The sequence below is a fragment of the Hyperolius riggenbachi genome, chromosome 8 (genome assembly GCF_040937935.1).
Source record: "Hyperolius riggenbachi isolate aHypRig1 chromosome 8, aHypRig1.pri, whole genome shotgun sequence".
NCBI classification, from domain to species: Eukaryota; Metazoa; Chordata; class Amphibia; order Anura; family Hyperoliidae; genus Hyperolius; species Hyperolius riggenbachi.
Window position 1 is genome coordinate 251307253 of NC_090653.1, and position 17353 is coordinate 251324605.

General features: G+C 41.7%; 1 protein-coding gene across 1 annotated transcript in view; it reads right to left on the minus strand.

Moving 5' to 3' along the window:
* Nucleotides 1–2885: 2885 nt before the first annotated feature.
* Nucleotides 2886–17353, minus strand: part of LOC137527741 (myosin-1B-like) — a 29865-nt gene continuing 15397 nt past the window's right edge. The window contains exons 17-40 of the mRNA XM_068248579.1: nt 15590–15677; nt 14377–14494; nt 13947–14070; nt 13729–13865; nt 12652–12907; nt 12320–12562; nt 10497–10673; nt 10266–10411; nt 10090–10180; nt 9627–10016; nt 9424–9550; nt 9127–9245; nt 8153–8349; nt 7890–8073; nt 7613–7778; nt 7385–7509; nt 6562–6870; nt 6166–6369; nt 5951–6076; nt 5677–5847; nt 5489–5593; nt 5299–5394; nt 5081–5212; nt 2886–3024 (exon numbers count right to left, since the gene is read on the minus strand). Of these exons, the coding sequence (XP_068104680.1) occupies nt 3004–3024; nt 5081–5212; nt 5299–5394; nt 5489–5593; nt 5677–5847; nt 5951–6076; nt 6166–6369; nt 6562–6870; nt 7385–7509; nt 7613–7778; nt 7890–8073; nt 8153–8349; nt 9127–9245; nt 9424–9550; nt 9627–10016; nt 10090–10180; nt 10266–10411; nt 10497–10673; nt 12320–12562; nt 12652–12907; nt 13729–13865; nt 13947–14070; nt 14377–14494; nt 15590–15677 (3852 nt within the window). The 3' untranslated portion in view covers nt 2886–3003. The remainder of the gene's footprint in view (nt 3025–5080; nt 5213–5298; nt 5395–5488; nt 5594–5676; nt 5848–5950; nt 6077–6165; nt 6370–6561; nt 6871–7384; nt 7510–7612; nt 7779–7889; nt 8074–8152; nt 8350–9126; nt 9246–9423; nt 9551–9626; nt 10017–10089; nt 10181–10265; nt 10412–10496; nt 10674–12319; nt 12563–12651; nt 12908–13728; nt 13866–13946; nt 14071–14376; nt 14495–15589; nt 15678–17353) is intronic.

Sequence of the window (17353 nt, forward strand, 5' to 3'; positions counted from 1 at the left end):
GGGGGAAATTGGTGGACTCAAATATACTACTAAAATAGCAGTGACAATTTATTAGGAAGCATACTTGGAGCTTCCTAATAAATTGTTACTGCTATTTTAGTAACGGCCCTTTGTCTGGTTTTCTCTACCTGAGGGAGGTGAGTCCACCAAATTCCCCCTTTTTAAACAGATTTTAATTAATTTACTCTTGTTTGGAGCCTCTGTTATACCTGTCTTGAGGTTTATCTAGTCCACCCTAAGTGGAGGGGTGTACCCCTGTTTTTTTGTCTACAGAGAGCAATTTTTTATCACCTGAGTGGGGTCAGGTTAGAATTCTCCCCACTTGCCTTTCCAGTGGTTGCCTTTGCAGTGACCTATGCTTGTGAGTATAATACCACACTTTCTTACATTGCACCAACAACTGAAATACTACACCATATTTGGCTCTCAGTTTCTCCTCTGTCTTTTTCAAGCCTTTATTATTTTCCAGTTTGGAGAGCAGAACTTAATATACTGTATTTTGTGTTGATTTTTTTTTTTAAAGGCCAGGTTCAGGCATAGTTTTATCAATGCATTTAAACACAATGTTAAATTAATTATGCATAAAAAGTATAGTAGGAATATGGTACTTTGTGCTAAATAGAGAGGAACATTCCTGCGTCACTAGTCAATAGATCTTCAGGGAATGAAAGCTGCCTGTTTACAACTAGCTAGTCTGAAACACTCCACCTTTAGTCACATGTGCATGTAGGAGAAGATTGATTTGCTCTGTAAGTGAAGCCACGCCTCCCAGTTGACTGATAGCCAGTTAAGACTGTCAGGCACTAGTAGGGAGGCGTGGCTTCAAAATGGCCGGCTGACCAAGCAACAGGTAGCTTCTGAGAAGAGGATGAGTATCTATGAACTGATGAACTGATGCTCAGGTTTCTTCCTCTTTTTTTATTTTGCAAAACCTATTTATGCATAATAATTTAAAATACTGCTATATTAAATGTAAAAAACAAAACAAAACAAAAACTAGCCTGAACTTGGGCTGCAGCATATAAGAGAATATAGACCATATGCAATTAACTTTTTCTTCTAAGTTACCGTATATACTCGAGTAAGTCTAGAAATGTAGGTCTGATTCACTTTAAAAAATATATATGGGTCGATTTATACACGAGTCATTGGCAACACTGAGAACACTGGGTAATGTATGTACTAACAGTGACATTCCCATTTGCAGCAATTTACCCTGTGGTAAGTGATACTTTGAGGACAAGAAATGCCAGGAAAACACAGGTCTGAAAGTCCTGGCCACAATTAACAAGGAAAGGGGCAGGGGGGGGGGGGGGAATACTGGGCTGCATAAAGGAGAGTGAATAATTGCAGCACTTGGGGTCCTGGAGGAGGTATTGGCTGCTTTTAAGGGACAGGAGGGGTTAATGGCTGCAATACTGTATGCAGTGCAGTCATTAACCCCTCCTGAGCCCAAAGTGCAACCATTAACTTTGCTGGGTAGACTTATACTTGAGTCAATAAAAAAATCCAGCTTAAGAGGATTGAATATTAGAGTCAATTTATACATGAGGTCGACTTGCATGGTGTCTCCTAGGAGATCATTTTTTAAAGAGAATCTGTATTGTTAAAATCGCACAAAAGTAAACATACCAGTGCGTTAGGGGACATCTCCTATTCCCCTCTGTCACAATTTTGCCACTCCCCACCACATTAAAAGTAGTCAAAAAGTGTTTTAAGAAGTTTGTTTATAAACAAACAAAATGGCCACCAAAACAGAAAGTAGGTTGATGTACAGTATGTCCACACATAGAAAATACATCCATACACAAGCAGGCTGTATACAGCTTTCCTTTTGAATCTCAAGAGATCATTTGTGTGTTTCTTTCCCCCTGCAGCTCTCACCCACTGAAGAGTTACAGGCTGATTGTTTCTTCCTGCAGAAAGCTCTGCCCGTGTCTGTAATTCCTCAGCATGTGACTCCTTTCACAACAGAGGATTTATCCAGCTTGTAAAAGATAAGAGAGCAGAGAAAAGCTGGCTAATGTAAATAACACACACACAGGGAAGTGTGCATAGAGGGGTCTGGAGGGGGCGTGCATAGCAGATCAACACTGAAGAGTTGGCAGCCTTTCAGACACAGGGCGACAAGTCCGACAGGGGAAAGATACATTGATTTATTACAGAGACGGTGATAGTAGAAAGTGCTGCAGTAAGCCAGAGCACATTAGAATAGATTTAGGAACTTGTAGGATGGTAGAAAACAGGATGACATTTTTGTTACAGAGTCTCTTTAATCTTCTTTTTAAACTGACTTTTCCGTACTTTGCAATTAAGAAAGTACCAAAAAGTAGGTGAAAAAGTACTATAAGAATTATTTTGAATATGTTCATGTTTGCTGGTGGCTTAAAAGTCATTGTATTAACAAGCTGTGAAAATATTACCTAGAAGACAATGCAGGAGGAAAAAATAAATTGCATATGGGTATATGTCTGCGTTGGTTTCCTCTGGTCACCCCAACTTCCTCCCACATCCCAAAAACATACAGATAAGTTAATTGGCACCCTAAATTAGTCCTAGACTATGATGTATACACTACATGATACACACATAGACATATGACTATGGTAGGGATTAGATTGTGAGCCCCTCTGAGGGACAGTCAAGTACAGCGCTGCAGAAGATAATAATAATAATAATAACGATAATAATAATGCTCAAAGTAATTTTGATACTACTTTTTTCAAATACTTTTTGATACTTATTCAATTGCAGTCCTGAAAAGTTATTTTAAAGAGAAGATGAAAAATCATCTCCTAGGAGAAAACAAGGGAGAAAAGGTTAATTGCATAAGGGCACTATGATTTACATACTAAAAGGCAAAGGGAAGAATTCACAAACACAGATTTTAGAAGTTGCAAAAAGGGTTTATTTATACACAGGGAGGAAAGACGAGGGGTTTGCAGAAGAAAGAAATTCACATTTTGCAAATTTCAAAATCTTCTGTTGGTTGGTGCAGGACTTTCACTCTTCAGTGTCTCCTTTCTGTAAATAAAAGAATAGTTAAAAACAGAGTTGAAGAAGTCTAACACTCTACAGAACTTAAGTCAATTTAAATATCTCAAACAATCTCAAATCAACAGGATCTAATAACTTGACCACCCTCAGAGCTCATCTCAAAACCTTTGGAGCTAGAGCCTTCTGTCATGTCTCCCCTACCCTTTGGAACGCCTTGACACACCTGATTAAGATAGCTCAAACCCTGAAGGTGTTTAAAGAGACTCTGAAGCGTTGCTAAAATCATGTTTTTATTTTAAATACCTCTTTAGCATGATTGCAGCACATAAAACACCGCATCCCTGTGGCTGAAAACTCAATTAATCACCCCAAGCTCCCTGGGGCACATTGTAGTGAGCGCTTCCGTGAAGAAGCAGAGCTTTGGGATGTAGCATTGCCTCTACACGCATCCATCTGTGCGGATCTCCGCCTCTCCCCACCCCTCTGAGTCTTCTTTCACTGAGAGGGGCGGCAGAGAGGCGGAGATACGCGCAGATTGACAAACATGGAGGCAGAGCTACAGCCCAAAGCTCTGCCTTCCTGGGCAGCAAAATCCACGACCAAGAAAGTGGAGTGATTAATTTAGTTTTCAGCCACGGGATGCAGCGTTTTAGGTGGTGCAAACATGCTTAAGAGGTTTTTAAAATAAAAATATGATTTTAGCGAGGCTTCAGAGTCTCTTTAAATCAAAGCAGAAAGGAATTTTCTAGAGAGTGGAAGCCTTTTGAAAAGATGTGTCTTGGGGTGGGACAAGATAGAGGTTCCATTTCAGAAATTTACAACCTTTTGAACACGGGGACGGACTTAACAGGGAAGTGGCGGGAGAAGTGGCAGAGGGACATACAAAAGGAGTATACAGATATTGAATGGAAGAAGATATTATATTTCGCCCATAAAAGTTCGATGTCCACAAGAATTCAGGAATCAGGAGTCAAAATAGTAAGTAGGTGGTATCTTACTCCGGATAGATTAAATAAGATATTTGGAGGAGTAGACGCAGGCTGCTGGAGATGCCGGACTAAAAGGGGGACGTTATTCCATTTATTTTGGGAGTGCCGGGAGATCCAGCTGTTTTGGGCAGAGATTAAAAAATACTTAGGGAAGATTACTGGGTTAGTTCCTCCGGAGGACCCAGATTTCTACCTCTTACACGCAAATTCCTTCAGTGTTAAAGAATATAAGAACTCCATTGTGAAACACCTAATAAATGCAGCAAGAATACTTATAGCTAGATACTGGAAATTGGTGGATATTCCATCAGTAGGGGAATGGTTGAGGGAGGTGACTTATATCTCCCAGATGGAGAAATTGGTACAGGAAAACAGGGAAGGAGAACAACTAACAGAGAGGATTTGGGAAAGATGGAACGTATTTGTGGATACTGAGGAATATGCTTCTTTGATGAGTAGGGAATGAGAGAAACTGGAGATGGGCATTCACTAGGGGTAAGGAAAGGAAAAAGAGAGAAATGTTTTGGCTCCCTGCAGTTTCGGGGGCTCTTCTCTCCCCCCCCCTCCCCCTTTGTCTCCCCGTGGGTGTTTTTGGTTGGAAGCTGACTGACTGAAGGGATGTGATGTCTGTAGGAGTGAAGGATTGGTGGAATGTTAGTGGTAAGTAGAAAGTATGAGGGATTTTCAGTGAGAGGGATGGAGGTGAATTGGCAACACAATAAGGTGACTTAAGGCTAACCCCTCCTTATTAATAAGATGCCCACTAGAAGTATCAATTTTTGGTAGAAAGGTGCCCCTATGAAAAGGGGACCAGAATGATGCAACTGGTGGACACCAAGATATATGATTTGTATTGATATGTATTATTGATGGTTTTTGTAAAAAAAATTTTGATATAAATAAAGATTCTAAAAAAAAAAAAAACAAAGCTGAAAGGCCACCTGTTTAGATTGGCAGTGATGACCACACAACTTTTTCCCCTGTGATACATTACAAACTACAACTATGTACTGATCTGAGATAAGCCTATGTGCTTTGGAGTGAAAGATGGTTTATAAATGTTCTGGTAAATAAGGAATAACATTTTATAATACCTTGCCAATATCACGGCTCTTTGCCCTGAGCTTATTCACTTGGGACTCTGCAATATCAGCTCTCTCCTCAGCTTCCTCCAGCTCATGCTGGACCTTTCTGAAGCGGGACAGGTGGACATTGGCCTGCTCCTCCTGTAGAAGAAAATAAGTCACTTGTAAGTCAAGACCATATCATATGGGACATCCTGGTAATCAGCAAGGTTCTGCTATTCACTTACAGATTCCTCAGCCTGCCTCTTGTAGGCTTTCACTTTCATCTGCAGTTTGTCCACCAGATCTTGAAGTCTCACAACGTTCTTCCTGTCCTCCTCAGTCTAGAAGAAGTTAAAGAACATTTTTTTTCATTCATTAGCATTTACTGGAATGATAGAAGACAAGCCGATGTAGACAATATGATGGCTACTTCACCTGGTAGCTCAGTTCCTTCACTCTCCTCTCATATTTGCGGACACCCTTGATTGCATCTGCTCCACGCTTCTGTTCATTGTCCAGCTCGTTTTCCAACTCACGCACCTGTAATCACCATTTATACTTAATGAATAACTATTTCTGCAACACAATAATAGAGGTGAAAGCTTAAAGATTAATTGACTCACCCTAGCCTCCAGTTTCTGGAGCTGCTTCTTGCCACCTTTTAGTGCCAGCTGCTCGGCTTCATCCAAGCGATGCTGCAGGTCCTTCACTGTCTGTTCAAGGTTCTTCTTCATTCTTTCCAAGTGGGCGCTGGTGTCCTGCTCCTTCTTCAGTTCTTCTGCCATTAGTGCAGCCTTTGTGTATTAGATAGAACACCGGTCACCGTTTTTCAATAAAATGGAAAGCTGCTAACATTTACAAAGCAAATGTTAGAATTATTATTATTAATATACGTACATCAGTGATGGCTTTCTTGGCTTTTTCCTCAGCATTTCTGGCTTCCTGTACAGCTTCCTCAACTTCATTCTGAAGTTGGTTGACATCATTTTCTAGCTTCTTCTTTGTATTGATGAGACTTGTGTTCTACAAACAAAGTAATGCATTAGAACTTTGTCTTCCTCAGAGGAACTCATAGTGTACTCATGATATGTTTCCAACTGATGCAATGTTACCTGGGTGTGCAGAAGCTGAACACGCTCACTTGCATCCAGAAGTTCCTGCTCAGCCACCTTACGGGTTCTCTCTGTCTGTTCCAGAGCTGCCCGGATCTCCTCAATCTCAGCCTGCTGAAGGTTATTCCTGCGTTCCACCACAGCCACCTGTTCCTTCAGGTCTTCCTGGCTCCTCACAGCATCATCAAGGTGGAGCTGAGTTTCCTTTAAGGCAGAGAGACAGAAGATTATATCACATAAAACAAATTAAACCATTGTTGTGGTGCCTAACATTTTCATAATAAAGATATGATAACCTCGTTGACATAAACATTTTTGCGCTTAGAGGTATGGTGAAATAAGAAAAAAGAAATATCAATACATCCACATACAGTTTTATCAAGACAACAAGAGTACCTTGAGTTGTGCTTGCACATTCCTCAGCTGTTTCTGGGCCTCAGTGGCTTGGCGGTTGGCATGGCTCAGCTGGATCTCCAGCTCATTTAGATCTCCTTCCATCTTCTTCTTCAGTCTCAGGGCATCGTTCCTGCTCCTGATTTCAGAATCCAGCGTGCTCTGCATGGTGTCAATAACCCTCTGGCTGTTCCTTTTCAATTGTTCAATTTCCTCGTCCTTCTCTGCAATCTTCCTGTCTACTTCAGATTTCAACTGGTTCAACTCAAGCTGGACACGGAGGATTTTGGCTTCTTCATGCTCCAGAGATCCCTGTTTCGCAAAACAAAAAAAGGGTGTTTATTGCAGTTTGTTACTTTGAACAAAGGTAATTTTCCTACTTTCGACCATAAAAAATGCAACAGTATAACAGTACCTCTAGCACAGTTAAGTATATAAATGAGTGCATTGCACATGTTCAGAGAGTTCGTTTGGTAGCTAGGTGAAGGGTGAGGTGTTTTTAATTTCCTTTTTTTCCATCTAGTTGACATTTGAGGGTTTTTGGTTTAGTTCCCACTAGACTGCTTATAAAAACTGGCATTTTGCATGGTAGAGTAGGACTCACCAGATTGGGGACACTTTGGCGCAGTTGGTGAGCTTAAGCGCGTTAAAGCGTAACCAAGAGCCCCTGTCACTGTTTTCCTGTTGTGTGCTGCAGCCCCTCTGTACTTATATATTTCTTATGGAGTCTGGGGACCTCCAGCGCTGCGTGCATGCTTTGCATAGAGTTGCATAAAAAAAATTGGTTTGTGCTGCTCACCCCTTGGTAATTTATTTATAACAGTACCTCAGCTTCTTCCAACGCAGCCTGTAGGTCAGTCTTCTCCTGTTCCACTTGTTTTCTAGACTTCTCAAGCTCATTGATTGATTTAGCTGACTCTCCAATTTGTTCAGTGAGGTCTGAAATCTCCTCTGTAGTGATATAAACAGATTATAACATCATATAATTTCAAAATTATTTGGAATATCTATTTATCGTTGTATGTCAATGTTAAATATTAACTGCATTCCTTACGTTGCAGGTTCTTGTTTTCCCGTTTCAGGGTCTCCACTTGTTCTAGAGCTTCCTCATAAGCATTCTTCATCTTGAAGATCTCAGTGCTCAGTCCCCGAGCTTCCTTCTGGGCTGCCTCCAGCTCTGCCTGGCCCTCTTCATATTTCTGCTTCCATTCAACAAGGACCTGACCAAGAAAAAAAAAAAAAAATATTAATAAATCCACCTGGAATGAAAATGTTAGGAAAACATTGGTTTAATTTAGTTTTTGATTATAAAATATCGAAGTTCACATTACCTTATCGAAGTTCCTCTGCTTCTTATCCAGAGCTGCAGCTGCACTGTTTGCTCTCTCCACATCAACCATCAGGTCTTCTACTTCAGCCTGCAACCTCTGTTTGGTCTTCTCTAGGGAGCCACATTTGGAATTAACAGCCTCAACTTGTTCCTCAGCTTCCTGGAGACGCTGGGCAAGCTTCTTCCTATAAAGTAATAAAAGGTTGTTAGATATTCGCAGCTTCTCGACTTTATGTAAACTTTGTCTCTTTGACAAGAGCATACTTGGCCTCTTCCAGTTCTTCTGTGCGTTGAATGGCATCAGTTTCATATTTGGTTCTCCACTGGGCAACTTCACCATTTGCTTTGGAGAGTGATCTTTGAAGCTCAGCCTTTGCCTCCTGTTCCTCTTCATATTGCTCACGGAGCAAGTCACAGTCATGGCGAGATGATTGGAGGCCATGGGCCAGGGCATTCTTGGCCTGCAAGTAATAACAAAAACACTCAGGCCTGGTTCACATTAGCGTTGTTTTATGGAACCATACATACGGATCAGGCCAGCTGGATCCGGTGAAAACGCTCCGTTTTACAGCCAGTGTGTTGTAAAACGTCCGTTTTCATTGGTTCCTATATGCTGCAAAACCTTCCGGTTCCGTTCCACTGAGCGAAACGCTCCGGAAAATTGGATTCTGCAGCATTTTTTTGTCCATTCAGCGGAATGGACCACGGATCCGTACGGCCGGTTCCGTTGGCATACGCTAATGTGAACCGGGCCTCACAGGGTACCCTAATTGACATGTGGCATGATTAGATGAACGTGATTGTACAGTACCAAGCCTACATAGAACTAAGCTGTTTTTCTTTTTCTCTCACACTATGGGTTAAAAGTTCAAGTATGTAAATTACACTTACTCTGCAGGTGGTCTTGAGTTGGACTGTACCATAATTCTCACTTATAACTAATTAATAGCCAGAAAACTCTTGCACTGCAGTGAAACACTTCTGAGTGCAGGGACTATATAAAAAGGTGAATAGTTTAAGGCATGAGCTGTAAAACAGTCAGTCAAAGACTGTGTCATTCAGCTGAGACAGTAAAAATATAAATGTATGGTTTTATCCTTAAACTCAAAATAAGACTATGGGTTTCTAGGGAAATCCTATTTAGGAGTGGGGCTATAGATACAATTTTTTTTTAATCTCATCAGTTTTTTCATGTTATTATGTTATTAATGATTCCACATTGCGTTTTACTTCTATACCTTAACTTCCTCATCAAGCTGCCTCTTAAGCTCTTCAACTTGTTGGGTGAAGCCCTGTTTTCCTCTGGTCAGTTGAGATACGAGGGACTCTTTTTCCTCCAGCTGGCGAGCAAATTCACCTAAGATGAAAGGTTATATAGTTAGTACAAACTATACAAGGAGCAACACGAGCCTTTTGCTCCTTAATTTAAACCATCAAACCAAAGTATCACTGGAATATCCAAAGAACCTTTTCATCAGTACTTTAAATGATAGTACTTTAAATTCGGAAAATTTTCATAAGATGAAGTAGCTTACCGTTCTCAGTCTGTAGGCGGGCTTTTTGAGTAGAAAGTTCATTGATAACACGCAGGTGTTCATCATCTTTAGTCTTGATTTCACTGAGCTGATCCTCAAGGACACGGTTCACTTTCTCAAGATTGGCCTAAAAAAACAAAATATTATGAATTTCCAATTGTTAATAGCTTCAATCTTTTTTTTCTTCTTGATATCTATTTTACCTTTGATTTTGAGACATTCTCCAGGTTGCTGGCAAGGTCATCGATTTCCATCTTGAGCTCACTCTTCTCCTTCTCCAGTTTCTGTTTAACCCTCTGGAGATTGTCAATTTGTTCTCCAAGTTCAGCAACACTGTCAGCATGCTTCTTGCGCAGGGCAGCCGCGGTGGCTTCATGCTGAAGGGTGGCCTCTTCTAGGTCGCGTCTCAGTTTCTGGAACTCGGCCTCACGCTTCTTGTTCAGCTCAATCTGGGCTGAGGTGGCACCACCAGCTTCTTCAAGCCTCTCACTGATCTCCTCAAGTTCTCTGGAGAGGTCAGCCCTCTGTTTCTCAATCCTGGCACGAGCAGTGCGCTCAGCTTCTATCTCCTCTTCAACTTCTTCAATACGGGCCTAGTATAGACAATAAGTCACTACAACCTGTCATTTGCCAATCATAAAAGATAATGAATCATGATAAGTTTACCTGGAGCTCCTTGATCTTTTTCTGCAGCTGAGCTCCCAAGGATTGTTCATCTTCAACCTTTGCTTGTAGCTGGCTGAATTCAAATTCTTTCCTGTGTTTGTAAAGTTGATATTTGTTACGGAATGCTTTTACAAATACAACAATAATAGCTATATTGTTACTGAATTATCACTAACTTCTTGATTTTTTCCTCAGATTGCTGCTTCTCATTTTCAAGATCCATGACTGTTTCCTGAGACAGTTTCAAATCACCCTCAAGCTTCCTCTTGGCCCTTTCAAGGTCAAGACGAAGTTTCTTTTCTTGCTCCAAGGAACCTTCCAGCTGATTGGGTATATAATCATGATCAGTTGATGGAATAAGCCTGCTTGTCATTTATTCTATGAAATGTAAAGATGGAAGTACTCACATCATCCACTTGTTGTTCAAGCTTAGCTTTGGCTTTAGTGAGGCTGCTGACTTTGTCCTCCTCGGCTTGCAGATCATCAAGAGTTTGCTGGTGAGCCTCTTGGAGGGCTTTCTTCTCTTTTGTAAGCTTAGAAATGGTCTCATCCAGTGCAGCTAGTTCTTCAGTAAGATTTTTAACCTAAAGGCAGATGAAGCATACTAAAGATCTTCCACACTGTACATCAGAAATTAGCACTGAATTCATGCTGTAAAGCAAGGCCGTTTTTTTGGCATAGGCAAAAGAGGCAGATCCCTATGATGACATCTTCAGGAGGGGGCACCACAAAGCTATTCTTAGGACAGTGGATATTGAAATTATTATACACAAATGCTAGTTTCATTAAGAAAGGGGAGAATGATAATTTAAACACCTACCTGAGCACTGGTGGCAAGCATAACAAAGGAGGGCTAAATAGCATAACAATGGTATGGCAGTGCAAATAATGTACTAATTAAGTTGTAATTGTATTAGATTTGGTCTGTATTGATTGTTGCAAATCTTCTGGATTTCCACACAAAAAAATCCAACCTGTTAAGACCCAGGCTATACTTAAACAGTATCCACACACTATAGATGCCTGGAGAGCGCGTCCAACAGGTCAGACAAACCTGTAACTAAAGCCGGTGCCTTGTCCCAGCCGGATTAAACAGTATACCTGTCTACACACCACCTCAAAAAAAAAAAACTTATAACAAGAGTTTGTTAAAGTGAACCTCCGGACTAAAAATCGACTCAGCAGAACTGAAAAGGCTTGGTGTTTCTTTAACCTTCCTGGCGGTAAGCCACGCAGGAGGTTTTCTCAGGCCCTGCTGGGCCGATTTGCACAATTTTTTTGTTTGCTGCACGCAGCTAGCACTTTGCTAGCTGCGTGAGCACACCGATCGCCGTCGCCCCGTGCCGATTTGCCCCCCCCCCCCTCTAGACCCCTTGCGCAGCCTGGCCTATCAGCGCCAGGCAGCGCTGAAGGCTGGATCGGGACTCCAGATGACGTCAATGACGTCGGTGACCTCCAGGAAATCCCGTTGTTTGAACGGGATTTCCTGATCGCCGGAGGCGATCGAAGAGGCTAGGAGGATGCCGCTGCACATTTAAAAAAAAAATTACAAAAAACCCGCTGCGCTGCCCCCTGGCAGTTTTTAATAGACCGCCAGGAGGGTTAACAGTTTCACAGCATCAGAACTTTGTTTTTCTTACCAAAGCATCATTTTTAGCTGCATTTTTAGCTAAGCTCCACCCATCAAAAAAAAACTGCCCGGGCTTTTTTCCCCTGATTCTGTGCAAAGCATGATGGGATTTCCTATGTTGTTATTCACGTTGCCTAGCAACTGGAAGGGGTGATCAGGACACAGGACAGTTGGAACTGTGTCTCATGCTCCCTGTCACCTCCTTTCAACCAAAAAGATGGCTGCCCCCATGAAATCAAACATTTGCCTGTTTTTTTAAAACAGGGTGGGTAAGAGAGATTATATTACCTATCTATTTTAATTAACATAACTAATGTAACTTAATGACAGTATGTTTGTTTAGGCTGAAGTTCCTCTTTAAATGGGCTCAGTGAGTTTGGGCCAGTGATGCATATCTGTCTTGTTAATAATATGTGTATCCTGTATTGACTTATTTTGAGAAATAGCATAATTTCTGTTTACTTATTAATGTGTTATTTGTGTTGGCAAAACTAGTTAATGCAGGCTATGGTCTTCATATTCACATGATTGGGGAGTCAAAAGGTTGCTTGCTTGGGGCACCAAAAGGACCAGAAACTGCCTTTTTGTAAATTGTTTCACCTTGTTTTCTGTTGCATGTTTCTCCTTTTCAACCTTGGCCAGTGTCAGCTCTAAGTCATCAATGTCTTTCTTCAGCTCAGAGCATTCATCTTCCAGTTTCCTCTTCTTGGCCGTCAGTTCAGCATTGCTCTCCTCTTCATCCTCGAGCCTTTCATTCAGTTCCTTAAGCTTAGCTTCCAGCTGTATCTTGCTCTTAATGAGACCTTCACATCTCTCCTCTGCATCGGCCAAATTTTCACCTTCCTATTTGAAAGTCAAATGTTAAGCAATAGTAATAGTACTGGAAAAATAAAATCTTCAGGTTTTCAGTTGTTAAACGTGCACTATCTTACCGACTGCACTTGAAGCTGGAGGTCATTTTTCTCCTGCAGCATGCTGACCATTTTCTCCTCAAGTTCTTTCCTTCTTGCTTCTGACTTAGTCAGGGATTCTTTGGTCTTTTCAAACTCCTCCTTCATGTTTGCCATCTCCTTCTCAGTCTCAGCACTCTTCAGTAGAGGCTTAATCTTGAAGTACAGCTTCATCCATGGCCAGTGCTTGACATTCATGAATGACCTGATGTTGTACTGGAGGGTAAAGAGTGCGTCCCTGTAACAAAGAAACCATAAATAGTCGACATGTGCAGAAGGTTTAGTCAACATGCCTTTAAGTTCTAAACTCCCCAAAACAAAAACAATAGAAGATAATAATGTATCTGTCCATGTGTGACCTGACATCAGAATTAGTGATAAGCTTTTGATTTCCACAGAATTCCAGTTTCCGAGTTTCCAATCAAAAATTGGCTTTCCGTGGCGGATATCGTAGTTACGTGGAAATACCACATTAGTGAGACTCGGAAATTTTATCACAAGACTTAGAAGTATTGTGGCCAATTAGAGAATTAGTATTGTGCCACGGAAATCAGATTAATGTGTAATTTTTAAGCCTTGGTAGTCTTGGAAGTATAAGCCACTCAGAGAATGCAGAAGTTTACCGTGGTTGTGATCAGAAATGTGGATTACACATAATAGCATACTTCCACAAGAAATAGCAGATTCCACAAAAAATATTTTTGTTTCTTTACAATTAACTTTATCTTTATTTACAAAAATAACAAAAAACTCAGCAGAAATCAGAAAGTCGGAAATAAGAAATTCATTTTTTTCCACACATTTCTGGAGAATTCCATGGACATTGGAAAGACACTTGTCGGAATGCGGAATTCCTTCAGGATCAGAAATCGTTATTTTCAACCATCACTAATCATAATAAAGTAGGTAAATATTATACATGTGGATGAACATTGCTGAATGACCACACATGTACTTCTACCTTTTTTTCTAGTTTAGCACATAGGTAGATGTATTATAATTTAGGGTTGAAGAACTCTTTGAAAGTCTAGCTGGAGTGGTTTGGTCTTTCAGAAATACCTTCTTTCCACCATCTTCTGGAACTCCACTCTCATCAAGAAACCTCTGCAAAGAGCCTGAGTGCGAGTAATGAGTTGGGCCAATTTATCATCTCTCATTTCTTCCAGGGTACCCAGGAGACCAGCTTTGAAGAACACCTTTGGAAAAATGAAACCTTGTAAACCTACGTATATTATCAATTGTACCTGAACATTTTTCGGAGCAGGGTATTCATATACCTTAGTGTGCCCAAACTTGTACTGCGTGTGATCCACGTCAATCGAACCAAGAAGCTTTTCAGAAGCCTTCTTGCTGTCAATGAATTGTCCCTCAGGAATGGCACTAGCATTGAGGACCTTGTAACTGAAATTATAAAGGGAATTTTAAAATATTAGTTTGGCCAATACTTTTGAATGACAACACAGAGAAATTGAGAGTGATCAGTTTAACATTCGGAATTTGTAGATGTGTTTGCCTCGTGAGGTTGAGTTAATTTTAATCTTCAAAATATAGCATGAAAATTGCAAATGTCTTACATAAAACAAATATGGGTTCACAGAAAACTGCTGTGTATTGCTTACTTTACAAAATGTTTGGAATGAATTTCATGGGTAAATTGTAGTAAACAGGGAAAGTTAAAGGCTAAGGAAAATAAGTTTTTATAGGTACCGCTGCTTGAAGTCACCATAGAGGATTCTGCTGGGGAAGCCCTTTCTGCAGATTCTGATACCCTCCAGCACACCGTTACATCTCAGCTGGTGGATAATCAGATGATTCTCCATGGTACCTGGGGAAAAGTAATACTCACTGTTAAAGATAATATTTGTTATTTTAGTGTTCCAAATATACTTTACTGATAGAAAAGAGATCATCAATTGGGTATTTGGACATACAATGGAAAAAGAACATATGTCTAAGGCATAGACGTTACAGTCAACAGCAAATGAAAGGCATGGGGGTAATCATATATATAAGACAGTCGTACAAAGCATTTATACAGTAGAGTATTGTTCATAGCCATCTATTGAACAATTGGTAGTAAGGCAAACATGCGAGGTTGGTTGTTGATGGCCTAGTCCCAGGCAAAACAAATACGGTGATATCAGTTTGGTGCTTATAGCCATTTAGGATATCAAACATTGATGCACCCCCTTTGTAGTCTATCCAGGGCCTCCACACCCTTTCATAGTAATGCACGGTGTCCATGACCCTTGTGTTAATATGCTCATATGTCATCTTTTAACCAATTCTGTAAGTACATAATCATAATGTAGATCTTTTTGCTTCCACTGAGAGGCAATGTATACTTTGGTGGAGGAGAAAATGTGCTGAATCAATTTGTGGGTGGCATGCTTCACGGAGTCAGGCTTATTTCATTGTTTTATTTCTTTTATTTACTTCAGGCCCAGTAGCATGATGGGATCCTTGGTAAAAGGACCAAGGGTAACATTGGCTATTAGGGTGGCCCTGGTCCATAGTCTAAAAACCTTTGGGTGTTCCCACCATATATAGTATAACAAGCCTGCTGCAGAGCAGCCCCAGAAGCAATCTGGTGAGAGTGAGGGGTACATTTTTGCTAGTTTAAGTGGAACTAGATAGGTCCGATGGAGGAGTCAGGTAGGGAGGGACCTCCATGGCCATGGCCTGCATGCTTTGGTGAGTATCTCAAAGGACTGCTGCTATGCCTCAGCACCCAGTGAGGCTCCATTATCTGCCTCTCAATTTTTCAAGAGGAGAATTAGGTCTCCCCTGATGGTACTTTGAGGGCAGAATATACAAAATAACCCAACCCTTTTTGGATATGGTCAGTTTGACAATATAACTCAAAAGTGATATTTGTTATTTTAGATCACGTTTCCTGTATAGCTTAGATTTTGCTTACCTGGGGTTTTTGTCTCATTGGGGATCAGGCAGCGCACAAAGTGAGGGTGAGTGCTCCTCAGGTTAGTCATTAGCTTGTTCAAATTTTCCTACGGAAGAGGACATTTAACAGTTACGAGTCTAAACACATGTACACCTTCAATGGAAAAAGTATTTCTAAATGGCATAATGTACAGCAGCATTCAAGGCTATTTGTAGGTCCCATGCTTGCACTACCTCCCCCATAACAGTGTCCCCAAGACCCCCTTATCCCCCCCCCCAACCAGTGACAGTATCCCTCCTTTGCAGACTAGCTGAAAGTGCTCCACACTTAAAGAGAACCTGAACCAAGAAGTATATGGAGGCTGACATATTTATTTCCTTTTAAACAATACCAGTTTCCTGGTAGCCCTGCTGGTGTTTTTGGCTGTGGTTGCATCTGAATAACACCAGAAACAAGCATGCAGCTAATCTTGTCAGAATTGACAAAAATTTCAGAAACACCTGACCTGCTGCATGCTTGTTCAGGGTCTCTGGCTAACAGTATTAGAGTCAGAGGATCAGCAGCACAGCCAGGCAACTGGTATTGCTTTAAAGAAAATAAATATCATAGCCTCCATATCCCTCGCACGTCAGCTGTCTTTTAACCATCCTGGCGGTAAGCCCGAGCTGAGCTCGGGCTATGCCGCGCAGGAGGATTTCTCAGGCCCTGCTGGGCCGATTTGCATAATTTTTTTTGGTACACGCAGCTAGCACTTTGCTAGCTGCGTGTACTGCCCGATCGCCGCCGCCACCCGCCGATTAGCCGCCGATCGCCGCGCCGCACCGCCCCCCCCAGACCAGGCAGCGCTGAGGGGGGAAGCCCTTCAGGAAATCCCGTTCTTTGAACGGGATTTCCTGATCAAAGATCGCTGGAGGCGATCGAAGCGGGCGGGGGGGGGGGGGGGGGGATGCCGCTGTACAGCGGCTATCATGTAGCGAGCCCTAGGCTCTCTACATGATTTAAAAATAAATAAATTAAAAAACAGTGCTGCGCTGCCCCCTGGCAGATTCCAATAGACTGCCATGAGGGTTAAAACAAGAAAGGACCGGGAGATATATGTGTGGCAAGAGCACAGGAGAAACTCCCAGTGGCACAAGCAGGTAATTATATTTGATCCTGTGTGATCTCTACACTACTCTGCATGAAGGACATCCAGTACATCACTTATTAAAAGGGGTGGGGCATCAAGGTTTCAAATAGATATAAATACAGCAATGTCCCCAGTATCTGGCAGTGGCAGGAATCGCCTGATGCCAGGTACATGTGCTTGCTGGTTGCTTGAGCGGCAACCAGCTGAAAACCCACAAATCTGTCAATCCCCCACCGCCACACACACACACAGCATAAAATACTTACCGAGCTTCCAGCGCCATCTTCTAAACTTCCTGTAGCTCCTAGTGGCTATCCAGTGTCCTCCGTGCACGGCTGCCAGCATGTCACCTGATCCATGTCGGGTCAAGTGACACACTCGAAGCTGTGCATAAATGCCAGAAAACCCCGAAAGCACAGTCCCCGTTGTCCCCTCTGGTTTTCTGAGTTTCGTATAACGGGGCTTTGCTGTATATGTTGATGGAGGACAGCATTTTTTATGCATGTGGTATGATGGCTGAACAATATGAGATGCACATGAGGCTGTGATTGTTTTATGGGGTGCATGTGGCTCCACTTGTTCTATGTGGCACAAGGTTGCACTTACTCTATTCTGAAAAGGGGCTGCATGGCATTGCATTTATTACCTAACGT